The sequence below is a fragment of the Lampris incognitus genome, chromosome 12, assembly GCF_029633865.1.
Source record: "Lampris incognitus isolate fLamInc1 chromosome 12, fLamInc1.hap2, whole genome shotgun sequence".
Classification (NCBI taxonomy): Eukaryota; Metazoa; Chordata; class Actinopteri; order Lampriformes; family Lampridae; genus Lampris; species Lampris incognitus.
This window is the reverse complement of record NC_079222.1, coordinates 20,485,977-20,511,584: the sequence shown is the minus strand read 5'-3', so window position 1 is coordinate 20,511,584 and position 25,608 is coordinate 20,485,977. Positions and strand designations below refer to the sequence as shown.

Sequence of the window (25,608 nt, the reverse complement as noted above, 5' to 3'; positions counted from 1 at the left end):
GGATGGAATGGGTGGATGGACAATCAACCCTATATATATCTGGAGATTGTTGTGTTGTAGTGTCTTTATGCATGCTCAATAATCCAGGTAAGAAAATCAAAGAAAGTTGAACCATTTCATTTGGATACAACGTTTGTTCACAGATACTTTTCATCCCTCTTCTAAGACCTAAGTGACCTCTTCAGTCTGACTGCAGGTATCCCCACCCTTATAAACAATACTGTTGAAAAACAACCGAAATCAACGATCCGTTTCCTATCCAAATATGAGCGTGACCATTAACTAGAGGTTCAATGGCCAACGGGGAGTCAAAGGTCAAAGAGGCCATCTATGTGAGGAGGGAAAGATAACGGGGGGGGGGGTGCTAAGAGTACGTCTGTCGCCATTTCAGAATGCTGTGATTGTAAACATTCCCAAATCCTCTATGTATAGTACACATGCCCATCGATGCTTTAGTTAATGGCCATGCCCATATTTGCATATGAAACTGATCGTCTTTCTTTCTAATCTTCTATCTTAACGAGTAAGGTGAGCGACGTATCATTTATGTTGTTGCATAAATAATACCCAGTCCATTTTTTTCTCTCTTCCAGATTTAAAAAGGACATTGACACCAGCTGTTCTTTTTTGTAACTCCACTCCTGAAACATCTGTACGTTTTTTTGGACATGTTTCTATACAGAACAAATTTGGTCAGATGTTCTTGTCTTTACAAATTTTCTGTAATGAGTTTTAGTTTTACTTTAAAGGCATTCTTTTTGGGATTTTAGATTACACGAAGGAGGAGGATGACAATTATTTTATAATACATTTTATCTTTATATTTACTAAATTCTAAATGCATAAATGTAAGTGTAGACCTTTCTTTCCTCTTTTCAAAAATGACCTTTCAAAATATTTTGAAAGCATTACGTATTTAAAAAAAATACTAAGGCTGGTAAACTATTGCATCTATGTGAATCTTTTAATGCAGATTGTTGATGTCTGTGAATGTTCTCATTCATCCAGGTCATAGTTATCCAAAGGAATTGAATCAAGTGCAACTGGACTTGGATATATAACCAAGTCCAGTTGCACTTGATTCAATTCCTTTGAATATGTAGATTGTTAATGTTTTTTGTAAAATAATGCTCCTTTGCTTTTTTTTACTTCCCTTTCCTTGTAAATTTGTATTATTTGTCACTCTTCTTGTGCCTCCGTCTGTTTCGTTTTTGCTGTTTTGTCCTAGTAAACCCGTCGAGTTCCGGGTTCGATGGTTCTGACATCGACTTTTTTTGCCCTACGTGCGACATGCCATATACTGAGCGCGCGGTGCGACGTTTGCTTTTGATTTGAGCGTCGGTCCCGTCTCGTTGATAGCAGCAGCGACTTCATCTTGTCTTCTAACTTCTTAAAAATCTAACTTCTTAAAAATGAGCGACGACCCGGATTCTCCTCCAGAGAGAGAGATGAAGGTAAGTAAGGAAATGTGGCTGATGTGCCGATAGGATAGCCTGTGTGAACTACCGCAGGTAGCGTTGTTCAACTGCTGGATGTTACTAGCATATCGCGTTGGATAGCTAACTAGCTTTTAGCTACTTTTTTATTCCCCGAGAAATATATTGCTAACCTAAATAGCGAAACGGTAAACCGCTGCTCGGGTGTTCTTGCACTCACATAATGTTAAAGCGAATTAACGAAATCTTTGCCCAGCACCTTGGGTTTTTTTTCATGCCTAGCTGTCGGTGTAAACATGGTATCGAATTTGTTAATCTGCTAACCTGCTTTAAAGTCTAATGCATTTAAGTTTATTACATACTAATTATCTGCCTGTGTCAACCGTGCTGGAGTCATCACCTTCTGCAATAAAAAACAAAACAAAACAAAAACTTCACTTGAGTCTGTAACTAACAGTTGGACTCTCGCATAGTTAGCTAGCAATCAAATTGTGTGACAGTGTGGTCATGTTTGGTCTTCTGTCACATTATTTTATATTTTATCAGTTAACTGTGGCCTGACCAAAACAGTTTTATGGTGTGTGGCAAAACTAGCTGTTAATTCAGTAGCTAACATGACTGCCATTTTCTCCAGGATTTTCATTTTAGGCAGATGAAGAAAACCAGAGTGTTTGATTCACCCGAAGACATGCCTAAAGAGAGAACCAGTCTGCTTGCCCTCTCCAACAAGTTTGGACTAACAATCGTAGGATTAGACAAAACTCTGAAAGTTTACCTAACACAAGACATCCTTGCTGCTGATGAAGTGGAAGGCAACTCCAATAAAATAGGTATGAAGAACATTCTTAAAAGACAATTTAAATGTTCCAGGGTTGTAACGGTACACATATTTGTACCGAACATTTTCGGTATGGGGATTTCGGTTCGGCACGCGTGTGTACTGGACGAATGCAGCGTTGTTTAAAACACTGCACGTGTGTAACTTTGTTGTTGTTGTGCGGAATTTAATTTAAAAGTCCGAGTTTCCCCCCTGGCAACTTAAGCAGAGGGCCGGATGTTGTACTTCTAGCGACACACTAAGTATGTGCGCACGTCACAGAGAGAGTATCGGTAATTTCGCACAGCGCAGCCTCGTAGTTATGGCCAACGCAGATAAGCCAGAGTTTAGTGCCCACAGATCTGACCTTTCTGCAAACAACGTAGACAAGTTGATTTTTTTCTGTTAAAAAAAAAAAGAAATTTCAACGAATGTCAGTACAAACTGGGACTGTTGCACAGTCTTAATGTGAAGATGAAAGCTGCTAATGTGAATACAAGCACAGTACAATTCAAGTACAGTTAATTTTCTAAATGCGGCACCTTAATGTATATTTATTTTACTATACTTTTATCTATTTGAGAGAATATTTATTTTGATTTACTTAAGTAGATTTTACTTTTTTATTAGTAGGTTGCAGCAGTTTCGACACTTTTTTTAAGAAAGACATGAGCCATAGTTTGCTCAGTAAACCAGTTAAATAATAAAAAAAACGATGCAGTTTTATGCCCCCCCCCCCGCACACTTTACCGAAAACTTACTGAACCATGACTTCAAAACCGAGGTACCCATTTTTGTGTACTGTTACACCCCCATTAATAAACTTTTATCTATTCTCCAAAAGAAGTTGAATCCAGTGCAACTGGACTTGGTATAGTATATCCGTGAAGACGTTTTGCCTCTCATCCAAGAGGCTCCCTCAGTTCGTGCCTTTCTGACTAGACAAAGCTAGCTTCGTCTAGTCAGATATATACCAAGTCCAGTTGCACTTGATTCGACTCCTTTTGGATAACCATGACCTGGATGAATGAGAACATTCACAGACATTTATCTATTCTGTTTTGCATTTCAATGTCACCCATTTAACTAAGTTTATTGTGTTTCTCTTGCTTGTTGCTCAACCAACTTGCATTCTCCCAATCTTTCTTTCTTCCCAGTTGAGGGTATATCAGCACTGATGGAAGTTTCTGTGGAACTTCCAGTGCATCATTTGGCCCTCAGCAGTGATGAGCTTACCCTGTCAGTGTGTGGCATGTCTGAGGAAGCTGGGTTGTCGCTTGACTTCTATGATGTCCGTACCTTCATCAATAAGGTGATGTTTTTGTCAGTTTCAGATGCCAAGGCAATCAAATTTATCAGCAGATAATTTTGCACATGGTCATTTTAGGTTGCCTACTCAGAGTAACTTATGAATCTCTTTTTTATATAACACACAATTAATAAAAACTGGTTTCATGCAAGGTGAGCAAGACCAGCAATCTATTGAAACTTGCAACTTGAACAGAATTAATTTCACACTTATCTGTGTTAGCGTGGACAGTCCAGGTTAGTTAACTCCTGACCAAGCAAAAGTTTAAGCAAAATGCATTTGGAATACATACCGCACTTCCTGTTTGAAGGTGGTTGCAGTACCAACAGTGGCCAGATACGGAATTTGTTTCTCTTGATACAGACTGCAGCTGCTGACCTATGCTGTTCGCAACACTGAAAAAAATTGCCCGTTCTTCTAAACAAGCTCGAGTCCCACCTCCCTGCCCATGGCTCAGGGATGCTCTGAGGGTTTCTAGGCTCAAGCGTTGGGTAATTTAGCTAACATGGTGCAAGTCCAGAGACAATAATAATTTGATACTTTCTCAATAATTCTTTATCCTTTATTTATTTCTTTATTTCTTTATTTATTTTATACATACTTTATTAATCCCCATGGGGAAATTCATCCTCTGAAATTAACTCATCCTAGCTGGGAGCAGTGGGCAGCCGCCATGCAGCGCCCAGGTACCAACTCTAGTTCTTTTTTGCTATGCCTCGGTCAAGGGCACAGATGGGAGTATCAACCCTAACACACATCTTTGATTTGTGTTATACTCTTTCATCATGTAAAACTTTACTCAAAGCATCCTATTACCAGCACTAGGTATCCAATACTGTCACAAGCTGCTCTCTACTTGTGAATCTTGTGTGAAGGTCTATTTGGCAGCAACTTGAAAATAAAATAAAATGAGTCTTGCTTCCCTTAGTTTCAAGGGCCAGGTGGTCCGAAGTCGTGGGATTGGGTCAGAAAAAAGTTGGGGGGGGGGTATTTTAGGTTACATTTCATGACACCTTGTTATCTGATGCAAAACATTTGCTTCTCTCTTTATAATCAGCAGGGTAAGCTTTCTAACCTGACACACCAGCTGGTTTGTTACACATAAACATCTGAGTCATCCTTGGAAACTGAAAAGGGCAGGTACTTTCAAAAATACTTGGTAGGTCTATCACTATCTATCACAGGCTAACTTCAACCAATCAGATCAAATCAAACTCTTGATGAAGCCAGTCGGGAGAAGAGCGAAAAAAATCTTTCCCATAAAGAAAAGCCCTTCTTGCTCCTGTTCTGATATAACTGATGCTATAGCAGCATCTACGATAACCTCTTTAGGAGCTGGCATGGTGGCCCAGTAGTTAGCACTGTTGCCTCACAACAAGAAGGTCTTGGTTTCGAACCCCAGGCAGTCCCAGGTCCTCTCTGTGTGGAGTTTGCATGTTCTCCTTGTGTCTGTGTGGGTTTCCTCCAGGTGCTCCGGTTTCCTCCCACTATCAAAAAGACATGGATGTTAAGGTTAATATTCCTGCCTGTGTCCCTGACCAAAGCAATGTAAAACTGGAGTTGGTTCCCGGGTGCTGCAGTTGCTCACTGCTCCTATGCAATAGGATGGGTTAAATGCAGAGAACAAATGTATTGTAAGAATACAATGCAAAATAAAGTGGCTTTCATTTCATTCTTTCATTATTGTTTTTGAATTAAGAGTCACTTCTCGCTGTAGTCACACCTAAACCATTCCCGTAGCTGCCAGTAGTTCTTCATAGGACACTGTTTAGTCCAAACCACTGTGGTTTGACCCCAAGTGCATAACTTGAAGCCTAGCAAGATGGATTTGCGTTATCTCGATTCCAGCTGCCTTGCAAGGTAGTATGCTTTCCATTTAGGCAATGATTGTTGACAGAATACAATTTAGAATTATCTTTTGAGCCACATGGACTTGATGTGGGCCAGGGCTGTGATAACTTATCAATGATAAAAAAAAACTGAGCAATGAATTTCTTTATTGATTTATTAGGTCTATGTGACATTCTGTGTAGCAACCCATGTAATTTTGGAAGTGAAAACTATGGTGGGGGCTGTGGCTATGATGGAGAGTCGAGAGTTCGGTCTTCTAAAGTTTGAGCTCAACAATTTGTCAGTCAACTTTGTTTAACTCAAATTTAAGATAGGTTTGTATTTATAACAGGGTGGCATGATGGCGCAGTGGTTAGCATGGTTGCCTCACAGCAAGAAGGTCCTGGGTTCAAACCCCATGTTTGTCCAACCTTGGGGGTCGTCCCAGGTCATCCTGTGTGGAGTTTGCATGTTCTCCCCGTGTCTGCGTGGGTTTCCTGCAGGTGCTCCGGTTTCCTCCCACAGTCCAAAGACATGTAGGTCAGGTGATTCGGCCATACTGAATTGCCCGTGGGGTGGATGGGAGGGTGTGTGTGTGTGTGTGTGTGTGTGTGTGTGTGTGTGTGTGTGTGTGTGTGTGTGATGGCCTGGCGGCCTGTCCAGGGTGTCTCCCTGCCTACCGCCCAATGACTGCTGGGATAGGTTCCAGCATCCCCGCAACCCTAAGAGCAGGATAAGCGGTTCGGATAATGGATGGATGCATGGTTGAATCAAGCAGTAACTTAAAGAGCTTGCAATAACTTAAATAATAACTTAAATAGCTTGCAAACTTCCTAAAACGATGTGGTAACATTTGCACTGCTGACCAATGGCCTGTATGTCAAACTGAACAGAAAAAGAAGAAAAAAAAACATAAGGAAAAAGGAGCTGGTATTCAGCAGTGGACACAGACATAGAGTTGTTTGATTAGACCAGGGTTCCCCATTAGTTTTCCCCAAGGGCCAAATTATGTCATGCATGCCAAGCCAAGGGCCAAAATATCCAGGACTTTTTGTTCATTGCGCCAGTAAAAGTTGTTTTATGTGCAGATGTTGTTGCTGCTGCTATTATGATTATTATTATTGTTATTTTTATTGTTGTTGTTGTTATTATTAATATTAGTAGTAGGTAGTAGTAGTTATTTGGGCCTGCGATTCTCAAAGCCTGTATTGATGGTCACACAAGAAAAAAAAATGCACTCTTGAAACAAAATAAATCCAAAACCAACCATTTAATTATGGACAAATGGACAAAAATAAGTGAATGTTCATTCATCAATCAGTGAGAGTGACGGGATGATGAATCCTGATCACGGGCCTGTATTCTATTGTGGCAATCCTGAGGCACTGGCCAAGATGTGCGAGAGTCTGAGAGTCTGTTTCTTTCCTGGTTCTTGATTGAGTTCATTGAAGAAAACGATGACTCACATATGTACGTGGAGGGGGAAATTGTGAGTAGGAGCATTGCAATAGCTCTCATGTTTTGGCATCGAGCTTGGGAACCACGTTGATCAAAAAGTCACTCACCCTGATGGCCTTGTGTTGTGCTTTGCGCAAATCAGATGTTCCCTTCTCCAAGACCTCTATCTGAAGAGTTGTTTCATCTATAGAAGGTACCAGCCTTTTGGCCTCTGCAGTCCACTGGCCGTGAGCTGAAATAGAAAACGGCTGTCTCGGGAAGGCGAGGATGTCACGTGAGAGTTTAAGGGAGCTTTCAGATTGCTCCTTGAAGTTTTTTGCCAGGCATTTCTGAGCATTTCGTTCTTCTTGCAATGCTCCAGACTTGGAAAGTGCAACTTTCTCCCACAGCCTCGATAAAAAGGACACAAGCTCATCACACAGGTTGCACACCCTATGCAACACATGGCCTTTGCTCAGCCAGCGAACATCAACAGCAAAAGACCCTTGTGTTCCACTGGCATTTTCTCCAGCAATGCTGTGAAAAGGCGATGTTGCAGACTCAAACTCTCGTGAATGAAATTTACCAGTCTCGTCACAGTATCCATCACCTCTTTTATTTCCCCATACAGTTTAGTGCACAGCATGGATTTGTAAATATTGCAATGAAATGGTAAGAGCGCTGGGTTAACAGTGGCAAGCCTGCTTACCATGCCCTTGTATTATCCCACCATTGACGGAGCCCCATCAGTGACAGTGGACATAATTTTGCTTTCATCCAAGGCATTCTTCTTAAAGAACTGTGTTAATAAATTAAAGATGGTCTCCCCAGTTATGCGCCCAGGCAGAGGAAGCAAACAAAGTAGCTCTCCCCAAAAGGTCTCCCCATCAAAAAATCTTGCAAACACAGATAGCTGTTCCATATCGATTCGGTCACAGGACGAGTCTATGACTAGTGATATGGCTTCTGCTTTCTTCAAATCGGTGAGTAGATTGTAAAAACACTCTTCCACTAAAGGTTCTACTCTTCTTCTTGCCATGCTAGCCGACAATAGCACCTACTTTAATAGCTCCACAACCATTTTCTTGTTTTTGTCATCATGATTTAAAACTTCGCCAACCATATCAATTGCACATGTTTTAATCAACTCAGCATCAGCGAATGGCTTCTTAGCTTTAGCAAGGTTCCATGAAACATGAAATGATGCAGCTGTTGCACTCTCTTGTGCAGATGTTGATTTACATAGTAGAAACAGTGCTTGTATGATATCATGTTTGCTATTTTTTGTTTGCGGTTATCTGATTTTGTACAGAAGTCGTTATTCAAACTGGCAGCATGCATAGTGTTGAAGTGCTGCTTAAGATTATCTACTTTGCAGACAGCTGCGGTCTGCATGCATATCAAGCATGTCCGTTTGGCATTGGCCTGGTCCGGTAAAATAAAATGATCAGTCCAGTCAGATTCGAACTGACGGGTTTCCTCGTCGACTGCGGTTTTTCGCACAGGCTGTGTTCTTGGTTTAGGACAGTTATTTATTATCTGTTACTTGGCTGGTGAATGGCTCTGTCTGGTCAAGGACTGTAGAGAGCGCAGAGTACGTCTTATGTCTATGCGCGCTTGACGGCATAGGTCAAGCGTACAGTTTGGAGTGAGGTCAAAATAAAGTACTAGAACAGCACGCACTTTATTTTACATGTTGCGTACTTTATTTCACATGTTATGACAGGTGCGTTAGTGCCAGTGGGTCGGTGCGGGCAAGACATTTGGGTTTCGCAGGCCAAGTCTGGCCCGCGGTGCGTTTATTGGGGTTCAGGGGATTAGACCCACAATATGTTTACTATTGGAGGAGTTCTCTTTATAATTTTATAACAGTTGACTGATGGTTATGCTAAATGTAGCATATAGTTTAAAAATATTCAGCAAATGTCTTTAACGTGTCCTTTTTTCCAACATGCCAAGCTCAGATCCCCTCAGTACATCTTGGTTACCTGTGACTGCACATTTTTATTTGACAGATTGAAAAAACTAGTTTTCCTTAACTAATCTCTTTTTGCAACTCCAGGCAAGACCACAGAAGTTACCTTTTGCAAGTTTCCAGCCGTCGGAAGACCCAGCATCTTATGTGCAGGACCTAAAATGGAGCCCTGTCCAGCCATCAATGTTGGGCATCTGTTTGTCTGATGGAAGCTTGATGATCCTGGATGTTACCGATCATGTCACAGTGCAGGCTCAGCTACCTGCCCAGGATGGCATCACATGCAGTGAGTTGGACATTGAGAATGATTCTTCTTTAAGCAATAGATTCCACTTTCTTCCTCATGGAACAGTTTAAATTCACAATTTTTTATTTGATTATGATTTTATTGATTTTGTCCCATTTTATGGACTTGGGTTTTATACAGAAGGAATCAAAAGAGTTCAGACAGTTTAGGGATGCTCATATTTTCATTTGAGTTATGTGAACGAGATCAAGTAAATTGTTTTGTATTATACAGTTGGCTGGAGTCCCAAAGGAAAACAAATTGCTGCTGGAAATATGAACGCCACAGTCACTCAGTATACTCCAGTAAGTTGATCTGATTCACTATTAGAGAAGTTTAAATCCATTTCTCTCTGACTGTGTCTGATATAGTACCTACAGATGATGGACTCTCTTTTCTATGCAGGCATTGCAAAAGAAGAAAGTGATTCCCTGCCCAAACTTTTACAGCTCCGACAACCCTGTCAAAGGTAAAATTGTCACTGCACCATTAGGCTTGGACGATTGGATGAATATATTGGCAGTCAGCAATTGGCTTTTTTTTTTGGTGTTATTTTTGTCCTTATTTTGCTAATTTAATTGTCTACCTCCTCGAGAACTCAACTCAATTAACTAACTTGTAAAGCGCAATTCAAAGCATGCGCAAATAGGAACTGGCAGTTGGAGTTCAGTCATATGCACGTTCTTGTTGCACTGATTTCCGACGAGTCTTTGGCAAAACAGGGTAGTGACTTTAGTGACTAAACTGAAGCCGTCTTTAGTGGTTGCTGTCTGATCAATTGGTGCTGAAAAGCAAAGTCTCAAATCATATTTGAGAACTAGACCAAACACTATGTGCAGTTGTGCACCCTGATAGCTTACGTTATCCCCACCCGATTGTCCATTTGGAGGTTGCAAGTGGAGGCATCCTTAATCTGACACCGTTGGACTCTTTCAAATTGTGTTGTACAGCGTCTCAGCCTGTCTTTATAGTTTATTGCTTAGAAAAAATCTCAAGGTGATTTATTTGGTTAAATTGAAGAAGAGTGGCCTGTAGGCTGTAATGTAAAATTAGATTTTCACATCAATGCTTGTGCAAATTAGTTGTGTTGGAATCATCTGCCGGTGTTCTGTGTATTTGCTACCTATCGATATGTGCTACTTAGTTTCTGCACATGGTAGGCGGGGTTAGGACTAGGGTTACCAAAATAATCCTAAATAGGGGATTTTGTATTGTTTTAGCAACAAGCTCTTCTGTTAACTGAAAATGGCCGGTGTGTGTGTGTGTGGGCGGGGGGGGGCATATCGGCAATTGCTGGTTGTTGGGATGTAGGAAAATTTTTGGCATATTGCCCAACCCTATGCACCATATGTAAAAGTGTTTCTTGGCATAGAACTATTCCAGCCTAATTTACTGTGGCTTTCGTACTCTATTGGAGAGAGTGATGCGTTAAATGCCCCTCTTTATTCCTCTAACTCTCTTTTCTTGGTTTCTTGCAGTTCTGGATCTGCAGTGGCTGAGAACCTATGTGTTTGCAGTGGCATATGCTGCTGCAGACGGTTCCCCCGAGACCCCTTCTGAGCTAGTAGTTATCACCTTACCTGTGAGTTGATATTGCAGAGAAATACTTCTTGTTTTACTCTCTGCTGCCTGTGCTAAATGAAAAAGCCTTTGAGCTATGTAAATGAAATCCACCATCTTCATGTGATAAATGCATTTGAACACTACAAAGTTGAATCTTCTACAGATATCCTGTTTTCCCAATTATGAAACTACACAGAGAAAACTGCAATAGCCTGTTCTCTAACTGTTCCACTTTTCTTTTAAATGTGAAATTGTTTCGCCTATGAAAATACAAGTATTTACAAAAGAAGCATGAAAGTGTTTTTAAAATGTGCACAAGTAGAACCTTGTAGCAATCCCTGTAAACATAGAGGTTTCATTCCATTCAGCAGAGATTTTTTTGTATGCATCAATTTAGTTGGATCACAAAATGCAACTGGTCAGACAGACAGACAGGCCCATTTTCACCCATTTAATTAATTAATTAATTAGCCTGAAATGGGTCTGTATTTTTTTTTGACCATTTGTATACCTTTGTATACCTGTATACCAAAATGTATACCTTTTAAGGTATACATTTTGTGGTCATATAAATTTTGTGGCCAAAGGTTTTTTGTTTTCTGTACCTTTATTGTTTTGCTATTGTCAGTGGCTCTACCAATATAACTTGACAAAGGACCGATTTGTTTGCAACAGAAAAAGGATGAGAAGACGGAGATGAGATATCTCAATTTTAGCGAATTAGTATACAGCACTTGCCCTGAGAGACGGCACCATTACTATCTCAGCCACATAGAGGAGTGGTAAGAACAGTCCCAATACACAAGTACATATGGCATATATAAACACACGCACATGCACTTTGAAAAAAAAAACAACAGATGTTCAGTGTAATGTGCTGTCCCTTGCTGACTGCTCTTCAGCTCAGTTTATATTTTTGGGATAATTGGTGTTAACTTTTGTTTTTCGCCCATTTTTTTCCCAGGGACGTTGTGTTTGCTGCATCAGCAGCTTCTGTCGAACTCGGTGTCATTGCGAGTCAAGAAGACAAGGTACCTAAATTATATGATACTGCATCTCTGGTGCATTAGTTGATCATGTAGAATAACAGATTAGTATCACAATTATCACCCTAGAGAAGAAGTAAAATAATGACCAGAAGGCAATTGTAATGACGATTGTCTGACTTTTGTGTTTCAGAACAACTGGGAGGTGTGGACCCTGGAGGATGCTAGCAGGGCTGAGCTGCCTGTCACCCAAAACTGTGAGGACACCCTGCCCCTTGGCCAAGCTGTAGACTTCACCAGTCAGAAGGAGATCAACGACGGTATGTTTTGTTCTTCATCCCATTGTAATCTGTGTTTTCTGTAATTACTCTAATCCACTCATAATAGACATGCACAAAGGGTTTTTGTACAGAGCTAGAGGTTTGTGTGTAACATTTATGCTCTCAAACAGTGGACGGTGCAAAGATTAAACTGAGAGATTTGGGCCCTAATGAAATGTGTTTTCACTCTTAAGTTTAAGCACAGGTGTACTTGTCAGTATTGGCCAGAGGGGGAAACCATTGCCATTTGGTGTTTAACACCATCTTTTATTTCTGAATACAGATTAGGGCTGGGCGATTAACCAAATTTCAATTACGATTTTGGCTTCCCACGATCATAAAAACAAGATAATTGAAGTGAAATTATTATTATGCCGCATGCCATGGCATGTTGGCCAGTGTTAGGTTGTGCTGTAAATGCAACGCACCCATCTTTTCCAGCTAGTTGTGTGCCCCGCCCCTCCCCAAAAGCTCAAACTGTTTCACTTTTCCGTTTGTGTTAAGAGGTCGAAGGGGCGGTGTGCGTTTTTCAGTCTTTGAGTGAAACAACTTGTAGAAGGCCGAAAGGTGGCCTTTGGTGGAAAAAAAAGGTAAAACCACTTCAGTCGTCTGGAAGCATTTTGGTTTCGAGGAGTCGGAGTTGGAACAGACTAAAATAGTGTGCAAGATTTGTCACACGGTCATGTCTGCACCCCAAAGCAACACGACCCAATTTGTTTAATCACCTGAAGTCCACTCACAAAGTGGTCTATGACGAAGCTATGAAGGATACTCATTTTTGCCACAAGTGTGCCACTACCTTAAATTATAGTTTACATGTTAACAGTTTTGATATTGATACTGATTATAACAAAGCATGTTAAGTAGTTTTTGCAGTAGGTTGTGGCTATGAGTGCACTAAAGCACAGTTGGTGATATTTCTTTTTATTTGTTGTTTTTACATATTTCTATTATTATTTTTTTAAATGTATTATTATATATTTTTACTTGATTTTAATTTATTTCAGTTCAGTTATATTTTAAGTTCAGTCATTGTGTTTTAATGGTTCAATAAACATATGTTTACAAATCAATGAATAATCGTGTTTCATAATCAGGATTTCAATATCAATCAAAATAATCGTGATTATGATTTTTGCCATAATCGGCGAGCCCTAATACAGATTATGTTTTCGGGTTAATATTGCAGTATGTTTGCTTTGTTTATGCCATCACATTTTTGTGTTCAATGTTGCCCTTAAGCTCCATCCAGTTACTCTGCGTGTTTATTATCTACTGCGTTGTTTTTTAAAGCATGTGTAAAGAATAATAAATCACTGTTTCTACTGCTGTATCTTACTAGGCCCATTTTACTAGATATTGGCATTAAGCTACACAGTGTCTAGTCTCTTCTCTCTCCACTCATATGTATTCCCTCTCCATTGAGAGGGAGATTTGCAGTTTTAGCAACATTTTCATATGATTATAGACAAATCAAAACCATCTGAAGTGAGAGATGGATAGAGAAATGGATAGAGAAAGTTAGGAGAGTGTCGTGAGAGGGATTGTTTGCAAAAAAATGGCACTCATTAAAATGAATCAGACAAGCTAGGAACACAACAAACAAAGCCCAGATGATAATGTTGTAGAATGCTGATGAGCTTTACCTTGCAACTCTCCTGTTTGCTCTTTTGCTTCCTACCTCTCTGTGCCTCTCACTGTCTTATTCCATCTTCATTTTTCATCACTACACAGCAGCCATTGTTGCTTTTGTTCTCTTCCGGTCAGTCCGCTTAATTCTGTGAGAAGTTTGAGGCCATATAGTGTCTTGAAAAATGGCAAATGTTTACCTTGTTTTGACTTTGTGTATGTGCATACAGTATTAAGACAGCAAAACTCATTACAGCTCGAAAAATAAAAACATCCATCCATCCATTTTTTTGAGCTGCTTATCCTGCTCTCAGGGTCACGGGGATGCTGGAGAGTATGAGTGTCAATGCAGTATGGGGGGTATTGACTGATGCGAATTAATGGCCTAGAATAATTCATTGACTACAATTTGTTACAATATTGTTTTGTTGTATGAGACGGTGTTATGGAGATCTAGGGCTGTCAATCTTACTCTATAATCCCATCTGATTTTCATTCCTTATTATTTTCAATATTTGAATTACATTCGAATTTTTAATGCTTAAATTTAGCCTATTATTATTGACTATGTACATATACACTGACTGTATACACAGGCTTAAGCATTGCCAATGCCACTATCAGCATGTGGTTGTTACACGTTATGTCCATTAGAGGGCATTCCAACATTACCAATCTTTATTTTTTTATGTTTTTTTGATGGAAATCCAAAAACTTTCCACACGTCGCTTCAGTCAGGAGTGGTGATCTCCTTGGGTGCATCACTTTCTGCCATTTCTGATATTGTTACATTAGAGGTTAACGTAAGCACATTGAATGTGAGATTGTAGGACTCAGAAACCCTTGTTGTTCATCAGATGTGCCAAAAGCATTTAATTTTCACATTAAGGTAAATTAGAAGTGATCTCCTAGTGATGAAGTGTAGCCTCTGTATGCAGAATGTTTATTGCATTAACTGTCATGTTGATGTATGATGTGGCTATATTTTGTTAAACTTAATCACTGCCTCATTTTGTTCCATCTTGCCACCATCCTCCAGCTGCTGGGAAGATTTTGCCCCCATCCCCCACCATGCTGATACTGTCAACAGATGGAGTACTCTGCCCATTTGCCCTGGTCAACCTCAACCCTGGGGCCAAGCCTTTGGTGTTAGTGCCTACCACTCTCTCTCTAGAGGGCGAGAGACTGCCCTCTGCAGGTAGGGAAACCATCGCTGAGTTTTATATTTAGGGTTGTAAATACACTGATGAGCCGAAACATGACCACTAACAGGTGAACCGAATAACGCTGATCATCTCCAAATAAGGGCACTTGTCAAGGTCTGGGTAGATTAGATTGAAAGAGAACAATCAGTTCTTGTAGTGAACGTGTTGCATGCAGGAGAAATTGGCAGGTGTAAAGACCTGAACTTTTTTGACAAGGGCCAAATTATTATGGCCAGACGACTGGGTCAGAGCGTCTCCGAAATGGCAAGGCTTATGGAGTTCTCCTCAGTAGTGGTGAGTACCTACTGACAGTGGTCCAAGGAGAGACGAACCAGAGGCAGGGTGTTGGGTGCCCATGTCTCATTGATGCACAAGGGCAACCAAGGTCATCCTGTCTGGTCTGAACCAACAGAAGGTCTACTGTGGCACAAGTCACAAATAATTTTAATGGTGGTTATGGAAGGATTGTGTCACAACACACAGTGCATCGCAGCCTGCTGTATATGGGGCTGCGTAGCCGCAGACTAGTCACAGTGCCCATGATGACCCCTGTCCACTGTCGAAAGCGTCTACAATGGCCATGTGAGTGTCGAAACTGGACCTTGGAGCAGTGGAAGAAGGTCGCCTGGTCTGATGAGTCCTATTTTCTTTTGGATCAGGTAGATGACAATGTATGTGTGCACTGTTTATCTGGGGAAGTAATGGCTCCAGGATGCAGTGTGGGAAGACAGCAAGCCAGCGGAGGGAGTGTGATGCTCTGGGCAATGTTCTGCTGAGAAACCCTGGGTCTGGCTGTTCATGTGGACATCAATTTTACACGTGCCACCTACCTAAACATTGTTGCAGACCAGGTACACCCCTTCATGGCAATTCTGTTCCCCGATGGCCGTGGCCTCTTTCATCAGGATAAAATGCCCTGCGACACTGTAAACATTGTTTGGGACTGGTTTGAGAAATACCAGGTATTCAAGGTGTTGCCCTGGCCTCCATATTCTCCAGATCTTAATTCAATTGGGCATTTGTGGGATTTGCTGGACTGACAAGTCCGATCCACCGCACAACTTATAGGACTTGAAGGATGTACTGCTAACATTTTGATGCCAGAAACCACAGGACACTTTCAGAGGTCTTGTAGAGTCCATGCCTCAGTGAGTTGGCACTGTTTTGGTGGCACACGGAGGACCAACAACATCTTAGGCAGGTGGTCATAATGTTTTAGCTCATCAGTGTAAATCAACATGTATTGCTGACTTGATGTTTACATTCATAATATGTGGTAACTTTCATATCTTAATTGGTTGATACCTTTGTGTATGATTTATTTATTTGTGTGTGTGAATGCTGATAAATGTTCTGCTACCTACATTAAAAGGGTTCGTTATTAACGTTATTATCTGTAGATGTCAGCAAATACACTAAATGGTTGAGGGCAAGGTTCCCCAATTAGTTTTCTCCAAGGGCCATATCATGTCATGTATGTCAAACCAAGGGCAGAAATGTCTGGATTTTTTTTTCATTGTGCCAGCAAAAGTTGTTTTATATGCAAATGTTGTTTTTTGCTGCTATTATGATTATTATTATGATTATTATTATTAGTAGTAGTAGTAGGAGTAGTAGAAGTAGTAGTAATAGTAATAATTTAGGCCTGGGATTCTTAAAGCCTAGTTGAGGGTCACACAAGAAAAAAATGCACTCTTGAAACAACATAAGTCCAAAATCAGCCATTTCGTAATGGACAAAAATAAATTGATGTTCATTCACCAATGAGAGAAGTGAGATTGACAGGATGAGGCAATCCTTCTGATGTTGGGCCTGTATTCTGTTGTGGCGAGCCATAGGCACCGGCCAAGATGTGCATTGGAGAGTCTGTTTCTTTCCTGGTTCTTTTTTTTTTTCTCCTTTTTCTCCCCAGTTGTACTCCTCTGCAAAAGTTCTACTCTTCTTGTTGCCGTGTTAGCCGACAATGGCACCAGCCGACAATAGCTCCACAACCGTTTTCTTGTTTTTCTCATCATGACCTAAAACTTCGCCAACCATATAATTTGCACACGTTTTAATCAGCTCAGCATCAGTGAATGGCTTCTTAGCTTTAGCAAGGTTCCATGAAACATGCGATGATGCAACTGTTACACTCTCGTGCTGATGTTGATTTACAGATAGTAGAAACAGAGTGCTTGTTTGGCAACCGGCATGGGTGCAAGTTCATGAATATTGGGTTGGCATACATTGCTTTTCCTGTTTCCCCGTCCATAGGGATAGTGGTTGTGTCAAGAAAGGAATCCAATGTAAAATTTTAACAAATCATTATGCGGATTGACAAGACCTTATTGGATTGGTCCAGGCTCACTGCTGGATCGCTCGAGGCCTGAATTGACAGCGACGGCCATTGGTGCTGTGCCGTCACAGGACACTGACTGACATTATAAAATCGGCTGTGGCAACCCCTGAGAAACAGGGAACAAGCTGAAAGAAGAAGAATTTCTGCCTGTATGCAGGAATCAGCCGGACCATGATGTCGTCAGTGTCCCAGTGCAGCGTGGGGGAATGCAAGTGTTCTCTTCCCTAGTCGAGCATTTAATCATTTGATGGTGTTTAGGTAGCTCCTGGTGAGGTTCCCTTTGTTTTGCCGAGGACAATAATGAAAGAGTCCAGGTTTGGCCACTTCATGCACCGTATCTGGTTGGTGAGCATGCACTGTGCCTCCTGCACATTGGCCTACGGTGGAATGTAAACAGCCCAGAATGAATAAAGTGAACTTCAGGGGAGTAGAAGGGTTTGCAGTTTATAAAAGAACTTTTCCAGAACAGTTGAGCAGTGCTGCAGAATCACTGTCACACATTTACACCAACCATTGTAAATAAAAAAACAAATACTTCCACCTTTCATTTTGCCGGAGAGCTCAGTGTCACAAGCCGCTCTGAACAGCTGGAAGACTGCCAGCTGTGGCGCTGAGTCTGGTATTGCTCCACGTAGCCAAGTTTCCGTGAAACACAAAACGCAAGATGAAGAAAAGTCTCTATTCTTCCGCACCAGGTGATGAAGTTCGTCTAGTTTGTTGCACAGTGATCGCACATTAGAGAGAAATGTCGTTATGCATGCTCAATAATTCAGGTATTGTCCCCATCTTATAATGCTGTGATTGCAACTGTTCCATGATTCTCTGTGAATAGTACACATGGCTATTGAAACTCTAGTTAATGGTCATGCCAATTTGCATATAAACCAGTTGTTGGTTTCGGTCGTTATGCAACTGTGCTGTTTATAAGGTTGGGGGATACCTGCAGTCAGTTGAGACTGACGAAGTCATTTTGATGAGTGACAAAATGTTTCTCCCAGTAAACATGTCCAGATGAACTGATTCACCTTTCAGTGATTTCCGTACCTGGATTATATAGCACGCATAAAGACATTCTGACTCATTTTGGCGAGGATTGCCTCAACTTGTATGTGAGTATGAGCAAACGATGTGCAAGATGGCAGACTACAGAAACCACCTGAGATTCAACCTCAGGTGCAGAGGGTGGGATTACACCTAAGAGCCTGCAAAGGAAATCTTGGGTCAAGGGCCAACGAGCTAACAAGATCCTCCAGAAGGCACAGAGCCAGCTGTTCAACCAATGGGTGAGACAAACTAATTTTACCATCTACACTTTCAAAGCGAAAGAGGAGCAGCTCCAACAGAGACTTGTGCCGCGTCTCAATGAGACAATATTCCAACATGTGATTGAGTTTAAGGAGAGGGCTGATCTATACAGCATGGAAAGTAAAAAACCAGACAGCAAAAAAAGTTCAACCTACTTGCTGCACATCAGAGGCATCCGCAGACAACGGACGGTGCCCTTAACGGCATACAGAGAGATGGACGCCAGACACACACTGACGATGTGGACAAGAGGGTGAAGAATCTGTCTGACAGACAACTCACCCAGGTGGAGAAAGACATCCTTGCTTAGGCGCTGAATTTTGCTGTCATGCCGAGGCAAATCCCGATAGTGGAACTGATCACAGCCACGGAATCAGTGATCTGTAACAACAACATCAGGGACCTGGAAGCAGTGCAACTGCGGACGAAAGTTTCCGTCTGCCTCAGCAGACGAGAGGAATGCTCTCGATATGAAACAAATTGTGCTAGTTTTGTAGTGATTGTACAAACAATTTCTGATTTATAGTCTGATTTGTTTTATGCCACTTACATTTTTTTGCATTTGTAGTGCCCGCCTAGTGGTTTATTTGAATGAAACTTTCAGGGTATGTTTTGGGTACTTAATGTAGACATATCCTGCAAGTTTTGTGATGATTGGTGCAATGGTTGTTGACTTTGGTCTATATGTGCTGAGCTATGCCCATTTGAAGTTCATAGGCCAATATCTACAAAACAAAATAAGATATGAACAAGCTTTATGTAACCTTTGAATAGCTTGGTCCAATGATGATCCACATAAAAGTTTGGCAGTAATCGGCTCTACAGTTACGGAGGAGATGCCAGAAATGTGTTTTTCCAAAAATTCAAAAAGGCGGAACATCTAGTCAGGCAGACTTTAGTGGTTCTTGAGGTATTTGTGAGCACACCTGGATGTCTCTAGCAAGTTTCGTGTAAATTAGACTCCTGGTGTAGAAATTATGACTTCTCAAATTTGACCTTTAATTATAATCCACCCCCCATCAGGCCGATTGGGGTCATATTTTTTGGCACTTGCACACAGCTTCCAATCAAAGGGCAAAATCTCATGTCTACCATTTACCATCTCACGGGAATTAGCGCACACATTTCTGAAGAAGAAAAATAATAATAAACCAGCACAAAACAATTGGGCTTTAAGTCATGGGTTTACAGCCTAATAAGAAAATACAGGCAGAGGACAGGGTCTCTGCAGATACAGACACCGCCACACGTCTAGTGGGTCATAAGTGATGATTAAGAGGGATTATTTTTGCATGAGTCCATTCTTTGAATTTTAGGAAATCCTATTCATTCTACCTTTAACAGACTAGTTGAGGGCAAACAGATTTATGTGTCTCACTTGCTGTTGATTTGAATATACATTAATTTTGTGAAGATATGTGTTGTAGTTTTACAGCATAGGCAGGCAAACACCAGAAAATCCATGATTTGTGACTGCCGCTGTCCATGGTGCTGAGGTATCAGCTTGCCCTGCCAGGGTGGCATTGATGGCAAAAAAATATTTATTTTTACAATATGGTTTTGTATCATGCTATTTTAGTGTTCAGTCTCCTTTTTGTAGACAATAATTTCTTTTCTTTTTTTTTTGTCTATGTACTTATCTCCTGTCCTGTACCTACCTGTCCAGAAGGTTGAGAACCCCTGGCAAGATCACTTACTTTTCCCATACTAATGTCTGTTTGAGTAACAAGTTAACCACTTAGCGTGTCTGCATACTTCATTTATATTTAGTTGTAGCTGCATGATTTGCTGTTTGTGATAGGTGTATCTAATAAAGCGGCCTCTGAGCAAATTTAATCAGATAGGCTTAACCCTTGTGCAATGTGCACTAAAGCGCTTGGTTTGTTTTATGGTAGGATATTCAAATGTGTGCGATTAAGGGCCATGAACATGCAGGTTTTCTTTCCTACAATACATCAGCTGGTTTAACTGATAAGTCCACCTGTCTGGTTGTGGATGTGTTAATGGGTGAAATCAGCTAGTGTAGTATTACTCTGGAAAGAAAACCTGCACACACATGGGACTTCCATGCATATAATTGAATACCACTACCATAAAACAAACCTGGTGCTTTAGTGCACATTGTACAAGGGTTAAGCTGAATAACTGAATACTACTGTTCTATGGTGTGGTGTTGTCAGGAATGTTGTCAGTCTTGCATAAAGATGCTAAAACAACAAGGACTAAACCCAGCTTTTACAATCCTGACGTAATTTCTCTTATTGTCAACAGATTCTGGGGCTTGCCAACCTACCAAACCTGTGGCCTCCCTGTCTGCTCCAGTGGCATCCTCAGCCCTCCATCCAACCACATCTGTTGCTTCCCCCATTCTACTCTTATCCTCTAGTCAACCCAACCCATTTGTCACCACTGCCTCTACAGCCCCTACTTCCTTCACTCCCTCGTCATGCTTTTCCTATTCCTCTTCCTTCACTCCTGCACCTCTCCCAGCATCCCACCTTTTGGAACCCTCAACTATTTCTTCTGGCTCCATCTCAGGATTTTCTTTTTCATCCAATCCTCCCGGGGATATTTTGCCATTACCTTCGCAATTTTCTTTTAGTATGTCCACTGCTCCTTCAACATTTTCCTTTACTTCTCCTTCGACCAAACCTATAGCAGAGGCAGCCCCAGCTCCAACTACAGCACCCCAGCGCCTTGCCACTGTTTCTCCCATCACACTATTGAAGGGTCCACTAGAGCCACCAGCCATACCCGATGTGAAGCTTTCACTCAGTGACAGGTAAATAATTGTTACAAATTAATTCAGTCATGTTTTGTTGTAATTCTACAAAAACATTAAAATTGACTAAATAATCCTGTAATTTTCATTAGCTAAGAATGAGCTCTATTTTTAATTCATGATGTCTTAATAATAATCCTGCAATGTGTAGCAAGTTTTTGATGGTCCGAAATCCTCTTAGAAAAAAACAAGGGTCTCATCCATATGCGCCTGGTGTTATGGCAGCTTGTCCATTGAGCATGGTACTCAGACTGCCACGGTTAGGGGCTTGAATCTCACTGGGGCCCCCCATGCTGTAACAAGATGCACTTGTTTCATTGTCGAAGGTTTTGTGTTGTAGGACTAGAAAGGAGCTATAGAAATACAGTTCCTCCCAAGTACAAAACAAAACTGAATTTGCAACTTAAATTGGCTGGTATTGCGTTTCTTTTTGTGTTCAATATAGACTCTGTAATAATTGTCCAAGGTAAAGTGCTGTGGCCTTACTGTGGTTACACTTACTGGTGGCACAACTGTTCAAATACACTGTGATGAAAAGTAATTTAGATTATCAATTCATAACAATAAAAACAGTAGCCTTTATATTAAAACTTTTTGGAATTCTTTACCAAAAATGATGATTTTTGTCCCCAAGCCTTCATTTTGGATTTTTAAATAGATCACATCTTTATTACATTAAACAAATGGCACTTTAAATGTGATGTAGTGGAGGGAGATGAAAACTATTAATCTTGAAAATTATCTATATTTTGTGGAACTGAGGTAAAGATAGAATATGATAAAAAAATTGCATTAATTTCTTTGCCTTAAATACCAACGAGGTTTGGAGACACTTTCATCCAGGTTAACAGAATAATGGGTTACAAAAAGTAAACGGAACAAAAGGGTCAATTCAGGGAATTGGTCACTTTTTACAAAATCTTCCGGAAAGCATTTTGCAGACCTTGCACATTTGGATAGCATGCAGAACATTCAGTGTAAACCTACAAAGGTTCTTTTCTATTTAAAAACTCACGTGCCTAATCTGAGCAACCCAGTAATACAGCTGTAAAACGGCTAAGTAGAGCCCTCCCCCAACATACAGTGCCTTGCAAAAGTATTCAACCCCCTTGACAGTCATCACTAATTCTTGATTATAAAAGATACTCACACATTTGTTACTGAACAATATTATTTTTGTTAACCCATAATCTCTAACAGCATGTCCCCAAAGCCCAAATAAGTTATGTTTTGCTGACTTTTTTTAAATGAATTAAAAGCCAAAATATAGTGCTTGCATAAGTATTAAACCCCCACATATCAATACTTTGTAGAGTACCAATTTTGCTGCAATAACAGCCATGATTCTCTTAGGGTAAGTATGAACAAGCTTTGCACATTCTTCTAGAGTAATGTTTGCCCATTCTTCAGAATTTGTACCGGTCTTGCAGGTTGGTGGGATGGTGCCTCTGGACTGCAATTTTCAGTCTGTGCCACAGCTTTTCAATGGGGTTGAGGTCTGGACTTTGACTTGGCTACTCCAAGAACGTTCACCTTTTTGTTGCTTTGCCATTGTTGTTTTAGCCTTGTGCTTAAGTCATTGTCCTGCTGGAAGGTGAACCTTCTCCTGAGCTTCAGTTTTATGGCAGACTGCAACAGGTTTTCTTCCAATATTTCCCTGTATTTAGCTCCATCCATTCCTCCCTCAATTTGAACAAGGTTCCCAGTGCCTGCAGATGAAAAGCAACCCCATAACATTATGCTGTTGCTGCCATGTTTCACTGTAGGGTGGGTGTTTTTAGGGTATGAGCAGTGTTAGGTTTGTGCCACACAACACTTGAGTTTTGGCCAAAAAGCTCAACTTTAATCTCATCTGACCACAAAACCTTTACCCACATCCTAACTGGGTCTCTCTTGTGCTTCGTAGCAAACTCCGAGTGTGCTTTTATATATACTGCTCAAAAAAATAAAGGGAACACCTAAAAAACACAATATAGACCTCGATGAATGAAATATTTCAGCTGAAAATCTTTATTTATTAGACAGAGGAATGTGTTTAGAGCAAAATAACCTAAGAATGATCAATGGAAATCAAAATCATTAGCCCATTAAGGTCTGGATTCAGAATCATACTCAAAATCAAAGTGGAAAATGAGAACATAGGCTGATCCAACTTCTGTGGAAATTCTTCAAGACGATTCAAAATGAGGCTCAGTAGTGTGTGTGGCCTCCACGTGCCTGTATGCACTCCCTACAACGTCTGGGCATGCTCCTGATGAGACGACGGATGGTCTCCTGAGGGATCCCCTCCCAGACCTGGATCAGGGCATCGGTCAACTCCTGGACAGTCTGTGGTGCGACATCGTGTTGGCGGATGGTACGAGACATGATGTCCCAGAGGTGCTCGATTGGATTCAGGTCTGGGGAACGTGCAGGCCAGTCCATAGCATCAATGCCCTCGACATACAGGAACTGCTGACACACTCTGGCCACATGAGGACGAGCATTGTCATGCATGAGCAGGAACCCAGGGCCCACTGCACCAGCATATGGTCTGACAATGGGTCTGAGGATCTCATCCTGGTACCTAATGGCAGTCATGGTACCTCTGGCTAGCACGTAGAGGTCTGTGCGGCCCTCCAAGGATATGCCTCCCCAGACCATCACTGACCCACCGCCAAACCGGTCATGCTGGAGGATGTTGCAGGCAGCAGAACGTTCTCCACAGCGTCTCCAGACTCTCTCACGTCTGTCACATGTGTTCAGTGTGAACCTGCTCTCATCTGTGAAGAGCACAGGGCGCCAATGGCGAATCTGCCAACCAAGATGTTCTCTGGCAAAGGTCAATCGGGCTGCACGGTGTTGGGCCTGTGCTCACAGGCCCCAATTGTGGACGTCGGGCCCTCATACCATCCTCATGCATTCTGTTTCTCACTGTTTGAGCAGAAACCTGCACATTAGTGGCCTGTTGAAGGTCGTTTTGTAGGGCTCCGGCAGTGCTCCTCCTGTTCCTCCTTGCACAAAGGACCAGATAGCGGTCCTGCTGCGGGGTTGTTGTCCTCCTGCGGCCCCCTCCACGTCTCCTGGTGTACTGGCCTGTCTCCTGGTACCTCCTCCATGCTCTGGACACTGTGCTGGGAGACACATCAAATCTTCTTGCCACAGCACGCATTGATGTGCCATCCTGGATGAGCTGCACTACCTGAGCAACTTCTGTAGGTTGCAGATACCGCCTCATGCCACCTCTAGTGGTGAGGGCACTAGCAAAATGAAAAACTAACCAAAGATCGGCCAGAAAAGATGAGGACAGGCAAATGGTCTGTGGCCACCACCTGCAAATCCATTCCTTTTATAGGGGTTGTCTTGCAAATTGTCTAATTTAAACCTGGTGGAAATTAGACAATTTACCAACAGGTGAAATTGAGTCACAAATCAGTGTTGCTTCCTAACTGGACAGGTTGATACCTCAAAAGTGTGATTGACTTGGAGCTTTTAGGGTATGAGCAGTGTTAGGTTTGTGCCACACAACACTTGAATTTTGGCCAAAAAGCTCAACTTTCGGCTCATCTGACGACAAAACCTTTACCCACATCCTAACTGGGTCTCTCTCATGTTTGATACCAAATGCCAAGCATGGTTTTACATGCATAGTTTTGAGCAATGGCTTCTTTCTTACCACCCTCTCATACAGGCCAGATTTATGGAGAGCCCATGATATGGTTGACTCTTGCACTTTTACTCCAGTTTCCGCCACTGACCTCTGGAGCTCCTTCAAAGTGATTGCAGGATCATCTGTGGCTTTCCTCACCCGCCCACGTCTTGCTCAGACACTTAGCTTTGAGGGACGGCCTGGCCTACAAAGCCTTTGGGTGGTGTGATACAGCTTCCACTTTCTGACAATGAAGCCAACAGTGTTCCATAGGACATCCAAACACTTGGATATTGTTTTGTATCCATTTCCCGCCTTCTGCATTTTAATCACTTTGTCTCTTACTTCAGAATTATACTCCTTTGTCTTCATTTTCTGATGCTGTTCACACCCGGCTAATGAACTTTACACAGAGTGCTTTTTGTACCCATAATCGAGACCATTACTTTAATTATTTACAGGTGCACACTAATTACGTCCTATTGTGTTTACCTGAGTTTGTTTTAGGAATCATTTGTCGTTTGTCTAAACTTGGAGCTTTCAGAGCACAACAGGTTGAATATTTATGCAAACACTATATTTTAGTTTTCCATCCATTATCCAAACTGCTTATCCTGCTCTTAGGGTCATGGGGATGCTGGAGCCTATCCCAGCAGTCATTGGGTGGCAGGCCGGGAGACACCCTGAACAGGCCGACAGGCCATCAAAGGGCCCACACACACACACACACACACACACACACACACACACACACACACACAC

The 25,608-nt window shown here is 41.5% G+C and overlaps 1 protein-coding gene across 1 annotated transcript in view; it reads left to right on the top strand.

The window, feature by feature from the left end:
- The first annotated feature begins 1,343 nt into the window (after positions 1 to 1,343).
- Positions 1,344 to 25,608, top strand: part of nup214 (nucleoporin 214) — an 88,929-nt gene continuing 64,664 nt past the window's right edge. Inside the window, exons 1-12 of the mRNA XM_056290507.1 lie at positions 1,344 to 1,454; positions 2,071 to 2,266; positions 3,411 to 3,565; positions 8,892 to 9,090; positions 9,325 to 9,395; positions 9,496 to 9,559; positions 10,569 to 10,672; positions 11,329 to 11,435; positions 11,618 to 11,684; positions 11,833 to 11,959; positions 14,628 to 14,786; positions 20,708 to 21,218. Of these exons, the coding sequence (XP_056146482.1) occupies positions 1,413 to 1,454; positions 2,071 to 2,266; positions 3,411 to 3,565; positions 8,892 to 9,090; positions 9,325 to 9,395; positions 9,496 to 9,559; positions 10,569 to 10,672; positions 11,329 to 11,435; positions 11,618 to 11,684; positions 11,833 to 11,959; positions 14,628 to 14,786; positions 20,708 to 21,218 (1,802 nt within the window). The 5' untranslated portion in view covers positions 1,344 to 1,412. The remainder of the gene's footprint in view (positions 1,455 to 2,070; positions 2,267 to 3,410; positions 3,566 to 8,891; positions 9,091 to 9,324; positions 9,396 to 9,495; positions 9,560 to 10,568; positions 10,673 to 11,328; positions 11,436 to 11,617; positions 11,685 to 11,832; positions 11,960 to 14,627; positions 14,787 to 20,707; positions 21,219 to 25,608) is intronic.